Raw genomic sequence first — 16,572 nt, 5'->3', positions numbered from 1 at the left:
CTCCACCGGCTTGTTTGCCACGTGCTTCTTTTTGGGTGAGGCATCTGTTCAGAGCTTTTGCTGCCTCCTAACTGGGTTGTTTGTTTCCTAATTGTTGACTTTTAAGGGTTCTCTGCTGGTCTGGGACATGAGCATTTTGTCAGAGGGGTGTTTGCAAACACGTTCTCCCCTCGGCGTCCTGACAGCCTGCCCTGCCAAGCAGCAGTGCTTACAAGATCGATGTCATTTCTCCTCTCGGGGACCAAGCTTCTGGCGCCGCCGCAACATGCTCACTGCCTGGACTCCCTCCTACGTTATCCTGTAGGAGTGCTGTAGTTTTGCAGTTTCCATGTAGGACTGCAGTCAATTTTGAGCTAGCTTTTGTGGAAGTATCAGGTCTGTGCAAAGACTGTTGTTACTTCTGTGCGTGGACGTCCAGCAGTCCCAGCGTCATCTGTCTCAGACACTGGTTCTGTCCACCGTGTTGCCGCTGCTCCTTTGTCGAAGACCACAGTGGACCGTGATCATGGGGACTGATGTCCGGACTCCAGTTTGCTCCATCAACCCATCCGTCCGCTCTGCTGCCGAGACCACGCCATCCTGGTCACCGTGGCTTCACAGCGAGTCTTGGAGCCGGGTGGCCTCAGTCCTCCGACCCTGCTCTTCTCTCTTGACCCCGAGTTGGCCGTTCTGGGTCTGTCGTCTATTCTCCCCACAACCTCAGAGTCAGCCTGTCGCAGAGGGTTCGGTTAGATTGCACTGAGCCTGCAGATCCATCCGGTCGGGAGGGACTGGCCTCGTAACCGTGTTGAGTCTTCCTGCCCGTGAGCAGGGGACACGTCTCCATTTCATCAGATCTTTGTTTGTTTAATCAGAATTTTGCAGTTTTTCTCATACAGACCTTGTAGGTATTTTGTTAGGTTTCCGTGTAGTGATTTTTGGGGTATTAATGCCAATGGGACTGTGTTTTAACTTCAAATTCCACTGCTCGCTGCCGGTGTGGGAAGGTGGCTGACTTTTGCATGCTCACCACGTGCCCAGTGACTTTACTGTGACTGTGCACTAGTTCTGGGCTCGTTGTTGGTTCTCTGGGATTTTCTAGAGGCAACCATGTCACCTGCAGACAAAGACCGTTTATTTCCACCACCTCATCCTGCACGACCTCACGCGCTTCTCCTGACTCTCTCCCTGAGGCGGGACTCCCAGCACAATGCTGGCGAGCTGTGGGAGGAAGCCCCGGCCGTCCCCGACCTTCGGGGGAAACACGTAGCTTCTCACCACACAGCGATTCCTGGAGGTTTTCGTGGATGTTCTTTGCCAAGTTGCGGGTGTTCTCCCTGCTTCCTAGTTTGCTGAGAGTTTTGATCACAAACAGGTAATGGGTTTTGTTGGATTGTGGGCATCTATTGACGTAAACATACAATTGTTCTTCATTGGGCAATCGAGGTGACTTGTGAACAGGCTGCCATTCGCTGAGCCGGCCCATTGGTCAGTCTCAAACTCTGATGAAGGTCGAATTACCTGCTTTTCTTTTTGTGGGTGGATTTACGCACTGTGCATCTGGCGTCGCTTCCGAGTTCTCTCTGCCCAGCCCCTGGCCCTGCAGACCTTCCTCGGTCCCTTTCACCAGCATTTTGTGGTTTTCACCGTAGGCCTCGTACCCGCTTTGCTGGGCTTACATCTACGTGTCTCATTCTTCGGGGTGATAGTAAATGTGATACAGGTTAAGTTTTGGTGTTCACATGTTCATGGCTGAGGTATGGAAACACAACACACTTCTGAATGTTTAGCTTGTATCTTGTGGCCTTTCAGAACTCACTCCTAAGTTCTAAGAGTCTCTTGGCAGATGCTTTGATACCTTGGAGTTTTCTACACAGAAAACCGTCCTCTGCCAACGGCATCATTTCTTCCTCCCTGGCCCTGGTGCCCTCCTCCTGCCCTTCCCGGGGGAGCCCTGAGTGGCACCAGGCGAGCGGTGGCCTGTTCCCAGGCTCAGGGGACAGGCACTCAGTCCCTCACTGAGCATGAAGCAGGAGGGCAGCTGTTGAGTATTTTTTAGATGCTCTTTTATTGTGGAAGTTTCTATTTCTACTTTTCTGTGTTTTTGAAAATCAGGAATGGGGGCTGAGTTTTGCCAAGTGCTTCGTCTGCATCCATTAACGTGGCCGTGGGTTCTCCTCTCAGTGAGCAGCAGTGAGCCAACACAGGCCAGGTCCCCCTGGCAGCCCGGCCTCGCACCGCCGCAGCTCTGCCTCGGGACCGCGTGTGACTGGTGCTGCTCGAGGCTGAGTTCCGCTGTGTGGGCTTCGCGAAGGACGGCCGCCTCCGGGTTCAGAGGGCAGGCAGCCCGTGTGAAGGCTTTTGTCCCGTCCTCGTCTGGTTTGGTGCCGGGGTGACATCAGCCTCAGACAACGGAGCAGGCTGTGTCCTTTCGTTCTCAGGAAGGGAGTGTGCAGTGTGGGAAGGACTCACCGGTCAAACTGTCTGGGCCGAGGGACTGTTTTCCGAGAGTTTTACAATAAAAAGTTCAATTTTTTTAGTAGGTACAGGGCCGTTTCACGGTGGCTGAGTTGCAGTGGTTTGTTTTTCGAAGAATCGGTCCTTCTCTTGGAGTGACACAGGTCCTGCGTGCGCTGTGCTCTGGCCGCCGGGGCCTCTCAGCTCTGCCAGCTTTGCTGGAAGTCTGTTTCCTTCCCTGCTTCTTCCCAAGAAGCGGCGCTTCAACCCTTGCACCGGCGTCCTCTCCGCCTGGTCCACACCCCGGCTTCTGCTCTCCTTTGTCTCCTGCCTCTGCTCCGGTCGTTTTGCTCTTCGTCTCGGTTTTGAAGTGGGAGCTCGGGTAACGCGGCGGGGACTTCACACCTTTCTCACCTGCGCGTCCAGTGCCACCATGTCTCTCAGCCCTGTGTTCGCTGTGAACCAGGGTCAAGGTCGGCATCCACCAAGTGCCGATTCCATTCAATGTGAGACCCTCCTGGCTCTCGGTTTGGCGGCAGATTCTTGGTAGAAACCCGGACGTTTTCAGGTTATAGCTGGATCTTATTTGATGGGTTTAGCCGTTTCACCCCAACACCACTCCGGCAGGAAGAGGGGGCCACCTTGTGACTGCCCAGTGGGGGCAGAGACCCAGGCTCCCCACCGACTCCCAAGGCGGCGGCTCCTCTTTGTTGCCCGGTGGTGTGCACTGGGGAGTACCAGCTCCCAGCTGCCGCAGTCACGCCTTGGGGTGGAGGTGGCCTCGGTACTGAGGGCGGGGCCCTGGGCCAGTGGGCTGGGCCCCTCTGGCCCGCCCTTTCCTCCAGCTGGGAGCTGGGCTCCTGTTGGTGATTCCACTGAGGTTTTGCATCTCCATGGAGAGGTGAAGAGAGCCCAGGACACTCCCTGCTGCGCCCTCCCCAGCAGGTGCTGCCCTCCACCCGCCGCCCATCCTTTCTCCTTCTTGTTTTAGGGACCAGTGGGGGACCTAGGTGTACGGCGGAGGGGGAACCAGAGGAATGGTGTCCCCTCCACCGTCCTGGAAGTGGAAATTCCACCTTGGTTTTGAATATAGTTCATTTGGTTGTAAGTTGGACCATTTAATAAGTGCAGCCCTGGCTGGTGTGGCTTAGTGGCCTGAGCGGCAGCCTGCGAAATAAAGGGTCGCCAGTTCGATTCCCAGTCCGGGCACGGGCCTGGGTTGTGGGCCAGGCCCCCAGTAGGAGGTGTGTGAGAGGAAACCATACATTGATGCTTCTCTCCCTTCCTTTTTCCCACCCTTTCCCACTCTCTGAAAGTAAGTTAAATCTTAAAAACAAAACCAGAAAAAAACCCAAGTGCAGCTATTCCTGTGAGTTCAGTGGTAGGTTCTGACAGGCCGGCGCTCACTGCCTGAAGCTGTGCCCGCAGGGTCCCCTCTGGGGGTGAGACGGCCAGGCCGGGCCAGGGAGGCACCTGCTGGGGGCGGCCACCCAGGCCGAGCTGGGGACGCACAGGCTGCACCGGGACCCCCAGGACCCCGCTGAGCTCGAGGCTGTCCCTTCCTCCCCTCGGGCTCTCCGGACAGAGTGGGTGACGTCACCGAGGCGGGGAGGGGTGCGGTGGGAGGGGTAAGGAGGAAGCCACCAGAAGGGAGGGGGTGTCAGGCACCTTTTCAGTCACCAGCTTCTGCTCTGCAACCTCGGGGGCCAAAAAGAAGGAGTTGGAAGCACCTACAAGAGAGAGAGGACCCCAAACCGCTGAGCTCCCCTTTGCACTTGGTGGCTGATGTGGGGACACAGCCCAGGGCCAGCCCACGCCCGCAGACCCACCATCCGCAGGGGCCGGCCCGAGCAGCACGGCCCCGTCCTCAGCCACCAGCACGGAGTCCGGACACAGGCAGGCTGCGGCGGAAGGCAAGGTCAGGGTGGCAGGCTCGCTGCGGGGACCTGCTCCCCGGAGGCCTGCAGGGACACAGGTGGGGGGGGCGTGCCACCCCGAGGGCCCCTGGGTCATCCCAGGGGATGCAAGGACACTGGGTCGCTGGCTGGGTGCAGCAAAGGGGGTGCTGGCTCAGCCTCCTCCGCTCCCCAGAGGCACCAGGCAGACGGCCAGGGGGAGGGGACCCAGGGACCCTCAGCCACGCCCTTCCTCCCCGTGCACCCCCACACCCCCCGCACCCAGAGCTGGCTACTGGGGCACAAGAAGCAGGAAATGAAATGCATCCGAGGGAAGAGGAGGGTGATGGGGGGCACGGCCCACGGGCTGCACCCCTGGGAGGGGTCCGGTGGGAGGCTGGGGCCCGGCCTGACTGGAGAGCAGGGGACTGGAGAGCGGCTGGAGGGCAGTGTGTGTCCTGTCACCCCTCCCACGACGGTCCGACCCAGCAGAGTGTTCCGCAGGGCCGAGCTTAGGGGTCACCAAGCAGTGTGACATCTAGGGGCCACGTCCCCTGCTTGGGACAGCGTCTCCCTGTTCAGAGGATGTGGGCCAGCCAGGCCGCCAGCTTCAAGGCCCACGGTTTGGGCATGTGGCTCCTGCTGTCCCCACCCGCTCTGTCCTGAGTCCAGAGCAAATGACCTGCAGGGACCCCCGGCCACGGTGCGGACACTGCATCCACACGGCCCACAGGGTGGGATGAGAAGCCACGCAGTGAGCGTCACCTGGGTGCTGGCGGTGGGTGCGCAGAGCGCTGAGGCAGGCGTGGGCCAGGGCCCACAGCTCGTAGTCCTTGAAGGGCCGGCCCAGCTGGGTCAGCAGGTCCTGCAGGGGGACGCCCTGGGGGAGGGACAGGCAAGAACCACTTCAGACCTGTAGGGGGTGCCTCCCACGCAACCCCCGCCCCGACAAACCTGCTGGGAACCAACACCCCCGAATCAAACCAGCAGGTGCTGGGAGGATGTGGAGCCGGGGCCCTGCGCCCGGGCGGGTGCGTTAGAGACAGAGCAACCGCAACCCTCCTCTGGGCGGTGGCATCCGCCACAGGTGGGGGGTGGGGCCGCAGTGTCCGCGGACAGCTGACGGCCGAGGAAAACGTGTCAGAGGACGCAGGGCTCGGCGGGGCAGGAGGCACACTCAGCATGGGGCCGCCAGGGTGGACTTCATTCTAGTGACCGCACCTTCCACATACATCACCCTCAGGTGCGTGGCAGGATGTGAATGAACATGTAGCCCCCGGGCTCCGCCTGCCGGCCCTTGGGTCAGCCGAGCCACGGGAGTGAGGGTTCCTATGCCACCCATGGAGCCGGGCCTGGTGCTGCCCCTGGGCCACTGGGTTTGGGCCTCTGGCTCCCAGGAGGCTCTGTCCCAGGAGCTCATGGGGACACAGCTTCAGGGAGCGACTTGTCAGGAGCCAAGCAGGAGAGCATGTTTGGCCAGGCTCTGCCCAGTGTCCTCGGCCACAAAGGGCCACTCCGAGTGCCTGCAGGGACTCTGAGCACACCCCCAACTCCCAGAATGAGCTTCTAAGAGTCTCCTGTCCCTCACTGTTGACCAGAGGGCAGCACCAAGCCTGGGGTACCCTCCCCAGCCACAGGCCACAGGGGACACACTGTCACCCACCTGCTCCGTGGCTGCACCTCCCGGCTCCCCGGCTCCCTCTGCAGTCTGCTCATCAGCCCCCAGCACCCCCGGGGCCCGGCCTGCATCTTCGGCGTCCTCAGCGCTGAGGCGGTGGCCTTCTTCCACGGGGCCCTGGCCAGACACGCCGGCCACCCCTCCTCCGCCGTGACCCACACCTCGAGCCCCCTCCCCCTGGTGTTCTGGCTCCTGCTCCGGCCACAGCCTGGGCTTGGGCTGGGCCTCGAGGCTGGAAAGGTCATTTTTCCCCTCAGGAAAGGCTTTCTGGGGGTCCGGTGGGAAGAACTCAGGTGTAGGCAGCTGGCTTTTCAGGCTGGTCAGTGGCAGGCGGAGGGCGCTGGCCTCTGGGCCCTCGGGCAGGAGCCGGGGCACCTCCTGCACCTCCCTCAGGCGGCCTCCCTCTGCGGGGCGCTGGGCGTCCAGGAGGAGGCTGGCCAGCGCCTCCTGGCTGTGGCTCTCTCCATTTTTCACAGGGGGGGACAGCGGAGGCTTGGAGGGCAGGGCCTTGGGGTCGCACTCTGGGGCCTGAGACTGGCCCTGAGGGGCAAGGGGGGCCTCCGGGCCAGTGCTGTGGTCCCTGGGCTGCCTCTTGGGTCCCATGCTTCTCGGGGCAGGTCTCCCCCTCCAGGTGCTCTCGCTGACATCTGCACAGAAGCAGGACTGGTCATGGCCTCTGACCAGGGGTGCAGCCCGGGAGAGCCAGCCCCCCTCCACGGCCACCTCTGAAGAGGCTCCTGCAAGACCTGCACCCCCACCAGTCACACGCTGGCCCAGAGACATCTCACTGCCTCGTTAATCACATAATCCCGGCTAATTAACAGGCAGCCTGGTCCCCTGGGCCAGGCCAGTTCCCTGCAGGGGCAGCTGAGCCTTGTCTAATTATCTTGTCCAAAAAGCACATCGAGTTTTATTTCGAGGATTCCAGTGAGATTCCCCACCGGAAGCATGAAATGCCGCCGCCCCCACCCGCTCTGGCGGCAGCCTCCACACGCGCTGTCTCCTCGTGGACTGCCAGACACACGGCCCCCAGCGGGGACCCTTTCCCCTGCTCTGCTAGAGCCGCACAGCTTAGCCAGCGCTTCGGCATCCAAACTGCTGGTGCCGGGCAGACCCCATGCGCCCCTCCCCCACCGGCACCGGCAAAGCAGACGCTGGCGTTTGTTCAAAACGCGATCTGAGCTGAGTCCCACAAGAGCCGTGGAAACCCAGACACCACAGCGACAGCCTGTGCGGCGGGGAAGTGATGTGCCACCTGACACGGCGGAAACGGTCTCACCCTGTCCCCGGGCGGAGATGCTTGGGGGCCGAGCCAGGCAACCAGCCGCATGCTCCGCTGGTTCTCAGCACGACCTTGGTTCTCACCTCTGCTGGCAGCGTCTGCGGGGCGCCAGTCTCCTGCATGGTGTGCTCAGCGCGCGCGCGCGTGTGTGTGCGTGTGTGTGTGTGTGTGTGGTGAGCGTGCAGTGCTTGTGGATGAGGGTGCAGTACAAATAGGCGTGTGCAGCTTGCACACACGTGTGATCCAGGTTAATGTTTGTGCACACTCCTGTGCAGACACGTGAGTGTGTGAGGCACACCTGGGAGAGCGTGCAAGGCACACGTGTGCAGGCATGCGGCGTGCTCACCTTGGAAGGCTCCGAAGGACTCGATGGAGAGCACCCTCCTCCCGACGGCCGAGAGGCTGCGGCACAGGCGGCAGGACGACGCGAGCTGCATCTTCTCCTCGCACAGCGCGATGACGCTCTGCGCACAGGGGCGCGTCACTCGGGAGCCCGCCCGCCCGCCCCACGCCCTCTCTCCGACATGCAGCGCGTCTGGGCCGATGGAGAATCAGGGGACTGTTGAGCCCGGGAGAGTTACCAGCCGGACCACTTCTTCACGAAACTTGTAAAAACACCAACTCATCATTTAAACCAGATGCGGGGCCACCAAATCCCAGGGCGGAGCCCGAGTGACGGGGGGCGGGGCAGAGGAGGGCCCAGTGCGCGCGCGGGGCTCCAAGGCATCGGGAAGGCGTCGGGGCTCAGCCCCTGGGCTGAGACGAGGGGACTGCCGGTGAGTTACCTCGAGGTCTGGCCGGTCCCGGGGGTCCTCCGCCTGCATCTGGTCCAGCAGCGCCTCCAGGTCGGGGCTCAGCCTTGGCTCCGGCTCCGCCACGTACTCGAGGGCAGCCTTCAGCGTGGCCCCCAGGGAGTAGATGTGTGCCTGCGGCGACGAAGAGCCCGGGAGTCCACGGCACTGTGCTCCTGCCCCCCACAGCTGCTGCCCCCAGGCCGGAAGCACGTGTTTGGTGACCACGTGGGCTCCTTAGGGCCGCCTGCCCCCCCACAGTGACTGTCGTGGCACTGAGCCACAGCCAGCAGTCCGCTGTGACAGCCAGCGGCCCCCCACCCTCCTGGGCACAGGCCCCTGGGCGCCCTGCCCTGATGGTTCTGTCTCCAAAGGTAGAGACTTCACATTTCCTTCTGTGCTCTAGTCTTTAAAACCAGGTATGAGCGAGCCGGAGGGAAGACGGGGTCTCTTAGTTTGAAAATCGGGGTACATGCTAGTGCGGACTCTGACGGCTGAGCATGCTGGAACAGGCCATGTGGGGGAGGGGCGGCGCCCCTGTCTTTCCACTTCATCAACAGGAAGCTGAGCCCAGAGAAGTTCAGAGACCTGCCTGAGGCCGCAGGGCCGGGCTGGGAGGCTCGGGCGAGGGCCCTGGGCCGCGTGGCTGTGGAAGGGCCGGTCACAGCACACACAGCGGAGGCCTGCGCCCTGACCGAGGGCTGGGCTCCCCGTGGCCCTGTCCAGTGCTCCCTTCCCTGGCTCAGTTCACCACTCCCGACCCTCGGCGCCCACTCTGGCCCACGGTTGCCCACCCTCCAGGGCCAGGCCCAGTGTGACTGCGTGGCGAGGTCCCAGCGGCCGGCGTTCTCCCGGGGGGCCTTGTCAGAGGACCACCCAGGCCCACCTCTCCATCTGCTGTCTGGTCTAGGATGACCAGCTCTCTGCAGGACTGTCTGGTTTGTGCTGGTCACCTGCCAAGACCCCCTTCTCCGGACCTGTCGCTCGGTCTCAGCAGCAGGGCCCATGGGGTCCAAACCCAGTGCGCCGGCGTTCCCGGCCCAGGGCATCCCCACATTTTCGGCTGTGACTGGTGTGCCTGTGGGCCCTCGATGGAGTCCTTGCGCATCATGTCACATTGCCGGGGGCCCCATCCCAGCAGCAGGTCATCAGGTCTGGGTCCATCCACAATGACCTGGACGAGGCAGACACGCTCCTCCGGCCCGACCAGTGAGCAGACCTCCAGCTGCTTTCGTGCGTGTCACCGCGAGCGGGACTGGGCGCCTGCTCCTTGTTCCCGTCTTGACCCCTTTATGTCTGTGCTTGGACTTTGCTGGTTCACGGGCTCTGGGCGCAGCGGGGGCTGGCCCCTGGTCTCTCCGCCTGCGTCCTGTCTTTTAACTTTGTCCGTGTGTCTTTCGACATTCAGAAATGTCAATGTTTAATTTGGGAAATCAGATAACTTTCTTCAGTATCTTCTTAGAAGGCCCTACCCCACCCCACGATGATAAAAACAGCTTTCTTCTGCTTCTAGTGTTTTCAAGTTTGTGAGCATCTGAAGCTTGAATCCACTGGAAATCCGTGTTCACGCTGCACACTGTGGCATCTGGAAAGGGCCCCCACCCCCTGCGCCCGGAACCCCGCCCCGTTCTCGGCCCTGCCCCTGCCCCGCCCCCTGCCTGTGCGCGTCTCCCCCTCTGTCCCCACTTGGCTGCGTGGGGACTTCAGAGTATGTTGGGAGGATGAGTCAGCCTTCATCTGTTTATTTTCCCCCAATAGTTTATTTTCACGTTTGTCAGATTAAAAAACAAAAATAAAACTACCCCCCTTCCCATCCAAACAGCAAACCAAAAACAGCCAGAGTTTGGTCCTGGCTGCACTAACGCTGTAGAATGTGGGGAGGCCAACATCTTACAAAGCAAAGTAAATACTGAGGGCATCGTCGTGAGACGGTCAACTTGGACGTCACCAGGGAGCAGCGCCCTGGACCACAGTGTGGCATCCGCGGCGGACAGAGCGCCACACACGAGGGACCCGGTGCCGGTGCTGCCCACCTGGGCGGCAGGTAGGAGGCAGACAGGCCTGGGTCCTGGCTGTGGACTCTTTATCTAGACTAACTTGGGAAAACAGAGGGCAAAGAAATAAAGTCAGAAACAAAAGAAGAAATGTTACAACTAATTCCGCAGAAATACAAGGGGTCGTAGGAGACACTGGGACCAAATGCACACAGCCAAACCGGACAACCCAGAAGAAGCATCAGTTCCTAGAAACACACAACCCAGCGAGACCGCGTCACGCAGGTATCGGTATTCCGACAGACCACCCCGTGGCAGGGGCCCGAGTCACTGGTCAAAAAGCGTCCTGCATGGGGCAGCCCAGGGCCAGACAGCTTCCCTGGTGAATTCTGCCCATTACTCAGAGAAGACCTAATACCAATCCTTAAATTCTTCCAGGGACCTGAAGAGGCAGGAGCACTTCCACACTCATTTTACTCGGCCAGCACTGCCTTACTACCAAAGCCAGGCTGGGCCGCCACAACCCAAAAAAGACTGATGTCCCCGGCGGTTGTAAGTGCGTACATTCTCAACAAAATGTCAGCAAACCAGATTCAGGCGGACATTGGAAAGCTCCGACGAGGTCCAGTGGGGCTTGTTCCAGGACGCGAGGCTGGGCCACACCTGCAAAGCCACCAGCGTGGCATGCCGCGTGAAGAACACAAAAGTCACGTGTCACCTCGGTAGATGCAGAAAAGCGTCAGAGTGTCCCACACCCTTTCGTGATAAAAAGTCTCCCCAAACGGGCACCAGAAGGAGGGAAGCCCACGTCACACAGAACACAGACAATGAGCCTGCGGCGAAAGGCTGGCAGCCTGTCCTCTGAGACCAGCAGGAGCTGGCATCACGCTCCCTGTCCCCCCCACGGGAAGTCCCCGCCGGACAAGCCAGGCGAGAAAGAGCGAGTCCTCATGAGAAAGGAAGAAGCGAAGCCGCCTCCGTGCGCAGAAAGTCCCGGAGGCCTGCCACCCCAACCTGCTGGGACTTGTCAGTGAACTCAGGTAAACTTCAGAACAGCATCGGCAAACACTGAAACACCCCAGAAAGAAGTAACAGAAACAACCGCGTTCACAGTGGCGTCGGAACCAGTAACAAGCAGCGAAAGAGAAACCAGCCAGTGGGACCGAGTCCCAGTAACAGGCTGCGCAGGCAAAGGAGGCCACGGAGACACGGCCTATGGGTGGACGACGGCGCTTGCAGGCGGGTGGTCACCAGCCACACGCTGTGCGGAGCTCTTACAACTCAACAGCGATGCAGCCCTGATCCAACCACGGGCAGAAGAATTGAATTGACTTGCCTCCCAAACCCCAGATGGCCGACAGGCACCTGAGCAGATGCTGAACGTCACTCATTGTCAGGGAGATGCAGGCCAAGCCACAGTGAGGTGTCACTCAAGTGAGGGTCCAGGGTCCCCTCAGCTGAGCAGTGGCCTCCCGAAGGCCTTGGCGTCTGCAGCCCGTGTGTGACCCTCAGAGTGAGCTGGGTGGCCGCTGGTTACTCGTGGACTGTTATCTGCAGGCTACCACGCACCTGCTGGTCCTCGGAGACACGGCAGTTCCCGCCAGCCTCCAGCGCTAACTTCAGGCACTTTTAACGGGTTGAATGTAGAAAACACACACACATGACTGTGAAGACAACCATGTGTCCACACGCCACATGACGTCCACACGCCACGCCAGCATGGGAGTCCGAGCTGCCTGTGGGAATGACAGGGCGGGTGCCCACTGGCAGCCGCGCAGGGACACCCCCACCGCAGCCCTTGCCGGCTCCCCCGTCACTGGCCGGCCACCCACCCGCCCACCACGACTCGCCTGCTGCCACTTACCTCAAAGGTGTTCCCAGTCACGTCAAACTCCGGGGGCACAAAGGCACCCTCAGGGTCATCTGGGGAGGGAAAGAGAAGACACTGAGGCCAGATGTCCATGACGCCTGTGGGGAGGAGGCGGTGGTGCCAGGGGAGGGGACGGACCCCAGCCCCGAGCTCTCCAGGGCTCGGTGCTGCCTCCTGCACCTTCTCTGTCCTGGTCCCTGCGGGACCAGAAACCACCGTCCTCCCGGGAAGCGTGGGAAGGTGGGTTCAGAATGCAAGGACGGGGTGCCGTCTTCCCTGAGGAGGGGGCTGGAGGCATCAGGGCCCTCCCTCCTGGGGTGGGGGGTGCCCAGGACCCACTCGCTGCAGGGCGGAGTGACGGGGCTGGGGGCACCGGGGCCGCGGGCCGCGCCCGGCCTCACCGCTGAGCTGCTCCATGAAGCACACGTTGCCGCTGGTGTTGAAGGCCAGGGTGTCGGGCGTGATGCAGAGCGTCTGGAAGAGGGACGCACAGGCGACGCTGCGCATGGAGAGGCTGCACTCCAGGCACACGGCCCAGGCCTCCTGCTCGCTGAGGCCGCTGTCCCGCAGGGAGAGGATGTCGGCCAGGGTCACGTTCTCCTGCCAACACAGGCCCGCTGATGCGGCGTGGGGACGGGCTCCGCCCCAGGGAAGCCCCGGCCACCCGCGTCCAGGCTGGTTCCAGGGAAGCCGGCGCCGCGGCTCTGCCCCGTTCTACGTCAGGGCCGGGCTCTGGCGAGGTCTTTGTGGAGAAGCGACAGCACAAAGGCCCCACTGTGTCCAGGTGCCAGCAACCCCAGGTGTTTAGTGAGAGGAGGTGCGGCCAGGCACAGGTGTTCACACCTGCACTTGGACCTGGGCCTGGGCCCCGCGGCCCCTCGAGGGGCCACCACTTGCTGTGACATCGCTGACCATGCATGGCCCGGCACGTGGGGCACCCTCCTCCCCCGGGGCCTCAGGCCCAGGAGGGAGACACCAGACGGGATGGAGCCGTGCCAGGAAGATGCAGCTGTGCCCAAGGAGCCGGTGACAGGCCGACACACGTGTAGTCCCATGGGACACTCACGGGACACACGGTGACATGTGTGTGGCCTGCTGGCTGCAGAGCAGCTGGAGTTCACTCCGGGCAGTTCACACGGGGACACAGCCAGACCCCGGGCCTCCCCTGTGCAGGTTGCCCCCCAGATCAGGGCCCTGCCCCTGTGAGACCCCAGCTGCGTCCGTGTCACTGACAGGCATGTGCACGGGTGCACACCAACAGGTGCCCACACACCGCAGCACGGGTGCGCCCACGTGCATGCCGACACAATGTCTTATGCACACCAGGCACCTGGGACCTCAGCTCTCCCCACTCGTCCGTGTGTCCCTGGGCCTGGTCCCCAGAAGGGAGGGTGGACGAAGGAGTCGTCAGCTGGAAGCTGGGATGGAGGAACTGCACGGGGGGGGGGGGTGGCGGGAGGGAGCCAGGGCACTCGGCCTCTGAGGAGGACGGAGAGGGAGGTGGGCTGGGGGCCGGTGCAGAGGGGGGCCGAGCCCCCTGCAGCCTCCCTGCTCCCCCGCCCCCCAGGGCTCCGAGGGCGACTCTCCCAGCAGACAAGCTGTCAGGTCCTCCCACCCCCTCCGAGAGTGTCCCCCCCTGCATGGCTGGGACCCCACTCCAGGGACAGAGGGGACAGGGGCTTAACCCCAGAAAGGCAGAGAGAACAGAGACTGGTGCGCCCGTTGGCTGAGCCTCCGGGTTGGCTGAGGGGGTGGTGGGAGTGGGGCCCAGGGCCGGGCTCTGGGCTCGACGCTGCCCTTCCAGCTCCACGCATGGGGTGGGGGCAGGAGGGAGGGGCGGCTGGTGGGAACTGCTTCAAGAGTGGCCGCAGGCAGCGGCGGCACCAGAGCCGAGACCCCTGGTCGGGTCCCAGGAAGGGACCCCTCTGAGGAAGCATGCATACACACCCGTACCCCCTACACATACACACAGCATGACACGTGTGCACACCTGAACACACAGTACTCACATATGACTACACACGAAACAGTCCTGCACACCACACAGACAACACGTGCGCACCCATGTGCACGGTACCACACGTGGCACACACGCACACGTGGCACACACTGATGCACAATGCAAAGGCCACGTGGGTTTGTGCTTTGGGAGGAGGAAGCTGGTCCACGGCTCGAGTCGGGGTCAGCCCCCTGCAGCCAGCAGCCCAGTGCTCACACAGCTGCCGACCGGCGCACGGCTGAGAGGGCCGCAGGCGGCTGGTGCCCCCAGGGACAACTCCTGGCCCGCTGTTCACTTCCTGCTCAGGCCCAGGCCCTGCTTGCCCCGCAGCCGCTGTTCACAGTGGGGGCAGCTAATCAGGGGCTTCTCTATAGGACTTTATGGGGTGACGTCCTGGGGTCCTGAGTCACTGCTTCTGTGTGGCTGAGCCCGAGACCCAGCAGCCATAACAGGGAGGAGGGGTTCAGCTGCCGCACAAGTGCAAACAGAACCCGGGGTGCCACTGGCTCCCCAAGAGCAGGGCTCCCGAATCCCTGGGCCCCACGGGCCCCGCACCCCACTCCTTGCCACCCCTCATCAAGGCAGTGCCTGGGTGGGCCGTGGGATAGGCGCCAGGGCAGGACCCCCCAAGTCCTGTTCCTTGCAGGGTGGGAAAGGGTGGTCTCCACCCTGCAGCCATGCAGAGAGTTGGCCCACCCCGGTGGGAGGCAGGTGCAGGGGCTGCTCCCCAGGGCTGTCCCCTGCTGGCTAGTCCTGGGACCCTGGGCAGGGACTGGCTTGCCACCCAGGGCTGGTCTGGTTGCAGCAACGACGGCCTCGGTGCCAGGCTCCGTGGGACCCAGGGGGCTGGGCACAGGCCAACACAAAACCCTGTCACCGCTGAGGCCTGTCAACAGCCCCCAGGCCTGCGAAGAGGCCCCTCTAGCTGCCAGACCCCCCAGGCCTGGGGAGTGCTACACCCCCGGACATCTGCCTGCTTGCTCTGAAGAGCCCCCGACTCGTAACTATGACACCCCCACCCTCATGGAGCGCCCCCTCGATTCTCCAGCTGCCGGCTGCTCTGAGCTCATTTCCGGACATCACACAAATCTTCCAGGGCCCAGTGGAAATGCCCCTCCTCTCGGGGCTCCCAGCTGTGCACTCCTCTGGGGGGCAACAGAGTCCCCGGCTGCCATGGGCTCCCCAAGCCCAGCCCACTGCTCAGCTGCCCACAGTGCAGGGGGGTCTCGCTCAACGGGGGAAGGGTAAGAATGCCTCTTACCCCTCAGGGGAGGCTGAGGGCCAGAAGATGCCCTGTCCCGTCCCCCCGGCCCAAACCAGTGTGCCACCTTCCTGCCCCAGCCTGCCACCCCACAGCCCTTCGACGGCTGGTGCCTGCCTCGCCCGCAGCCACCGCCCCACCTGACTGGCGGCTCTGCCTGACCCTGACGCCCCTCCTTTGCTGCCTGCAGGTGAGCAGGGGTCAGCCCGGCTGCTGCCTCCAGGGCCGTGCTGGGTGGCGCCAGCCCCTCACTGTGTGTCCGGGGGGCTCCCAACAGAGTCCTCGCGTGTGTCAGCACCCACAGGACACACACCAGCATGGCAGTGCTGGACGCAGGCCCTGGAACCTCCACTTTGCGTGGAAGGAAGGCCCAGCTGCTTTCCGCAGACCGCCCCCCTCTGGGCCACCCGCAGGGAAGGTCTTGCCAACCTGGCGCCATGGACAGGCATCCACAGCGGTGTGCTCTCCACACCCCATTCCAGTGAAGTCTGACATCTTTTCACGCGCTCGCAGACCACCAGCGGCAGCTGGGCGTCCACGGGATGCTGTTTCTTGACCTCACTGTGCAGTCCGTTGTAAGTGGCAGGCGCCTGTGTCCCCTGAGCTTGTATGTATCCTGGGTCTGGTGCCTGCTGTCCCTCCCTGGGGCTGCCGTGTCTGCTGTCCTGGCTCCTGAGGCACTATCAGAAAGCCTGCCCAGGTGGCACGCACCTGGCTCCTCCCTTACCTTGCGCAGGACGGCTTTCTGGATGCCACCTGACTGCGTGCGGCTGGAGCAGGCACTCACGTGTCCCTGACGCAGACTGAAAACCGTCACACTGACCCAGCTGAGTGTCGGGGCGCAGAGGGAGCCGGTGGGCTCTCAGGAACAGGCCGCGCCTGCGCCAGGGCCTGGGCCCAGGGGACCAGCCTCCTGTCGTAGGAGAGCAGTGCCTGTCTCTCCGGAGCGGGGAGAAGGCGAAAGGGCCCCTTGGATCTTCCTGCTGGGTGCTCAGCAGTGGGACCATGGGCACATCCCACGTCACCTGGAGGCCTTGGTCACAGGACAGTGGGACCCCCCGGCCCCATACGCTGTGCACAGATGGGCGTCACAGACACCCCAGGGAAAGAAGCCAGGATAGGCGGGAAGGGCAGGCTGTGGCCCGGTGGCGGCTTTGGGTCTGGTCCTGGCTCCTGCCCTGTGTCCTTGGCCCCGGTCCCGCTCAGCGCACCGGGCACAGAGGAGGCCGTCAGTGTGGGCGGCCGGCCCTGCGTCTGTGCTGGTTCGGGACTCGAGTCATCTCACAGATGCCCTGGAATGCGTCCTCGGGGGGCCGTGCAGGCCCCATCAAAGCCTCGGAGAGAGGCAAAGGTTTATTTATTCCCT

The 16,572-nt window shown here is 62.5% G+C and overlaps 1 protein-coding gene across 1 annotated transcript in view; it reads right to left on the bottom strand.

Moving 5' to 3' along the window:
- Positions 1-16,572, bottom strand: part of KNDC1 (kinase non-catalytic C-lobe domain containing 1) — a 44,309-nt gene that overhangs the window by 26,216 nt on the left and 1,521 nt on the right. The window contains exons 2-9 of the mRNA XM_053668526.1: positions 12,348-12,546; positions 11,941-11,999; positions 8,077-8,217; positions 7,638-7,755; positions 5,995-6,656; positions 5,097-5,211; positions 4,266-4,337; positions 4,105-4,166 (exon numbers count right to left, since the gene is read on the bottom strand). Coding sequence (XP_053524501.1) covers positions 4,105-4,166; positions 4,266-4,337; positions 5,097-5,211; positions 5,995-6,656; positions 7,638-7,755; positions 8,077-8,217; positions 11,941-11,999; positions 12,348-12,546 — 1,428 coding nt within the window. The remainder of the gene's footprint in view (positions 1-4,104; positions 4,167-4,265; positions 4,338-5,096; positions 5,212-5,994; positions 6,657-7,637; positions 7,756-8,076; positions 8,218-11,940; positions 12,000-12,347; positions 12,547-16,572) is intronic.

Source organism: Artibeus jamaicensis, unplaced genomic scaffold, assembly GCF_021234435.1.
Source record: "Artibeus jamaicensis isolate MK-2021 breed Jamaican fruit bat unplaced genomic scaffold, CSHL_Jam_final contig_490, whole genome shotgun sequence".
Classification (NCBI taxonomy): Eukaryota; Metazoa; Chordata; class Mammalia; order Chiroptera; family Phyllostomidae; genus Artibeus; species Artibeus jamaicensis.
This window is presented reverse-complemented; position numbering and strand designations above follow the sequence as displayed.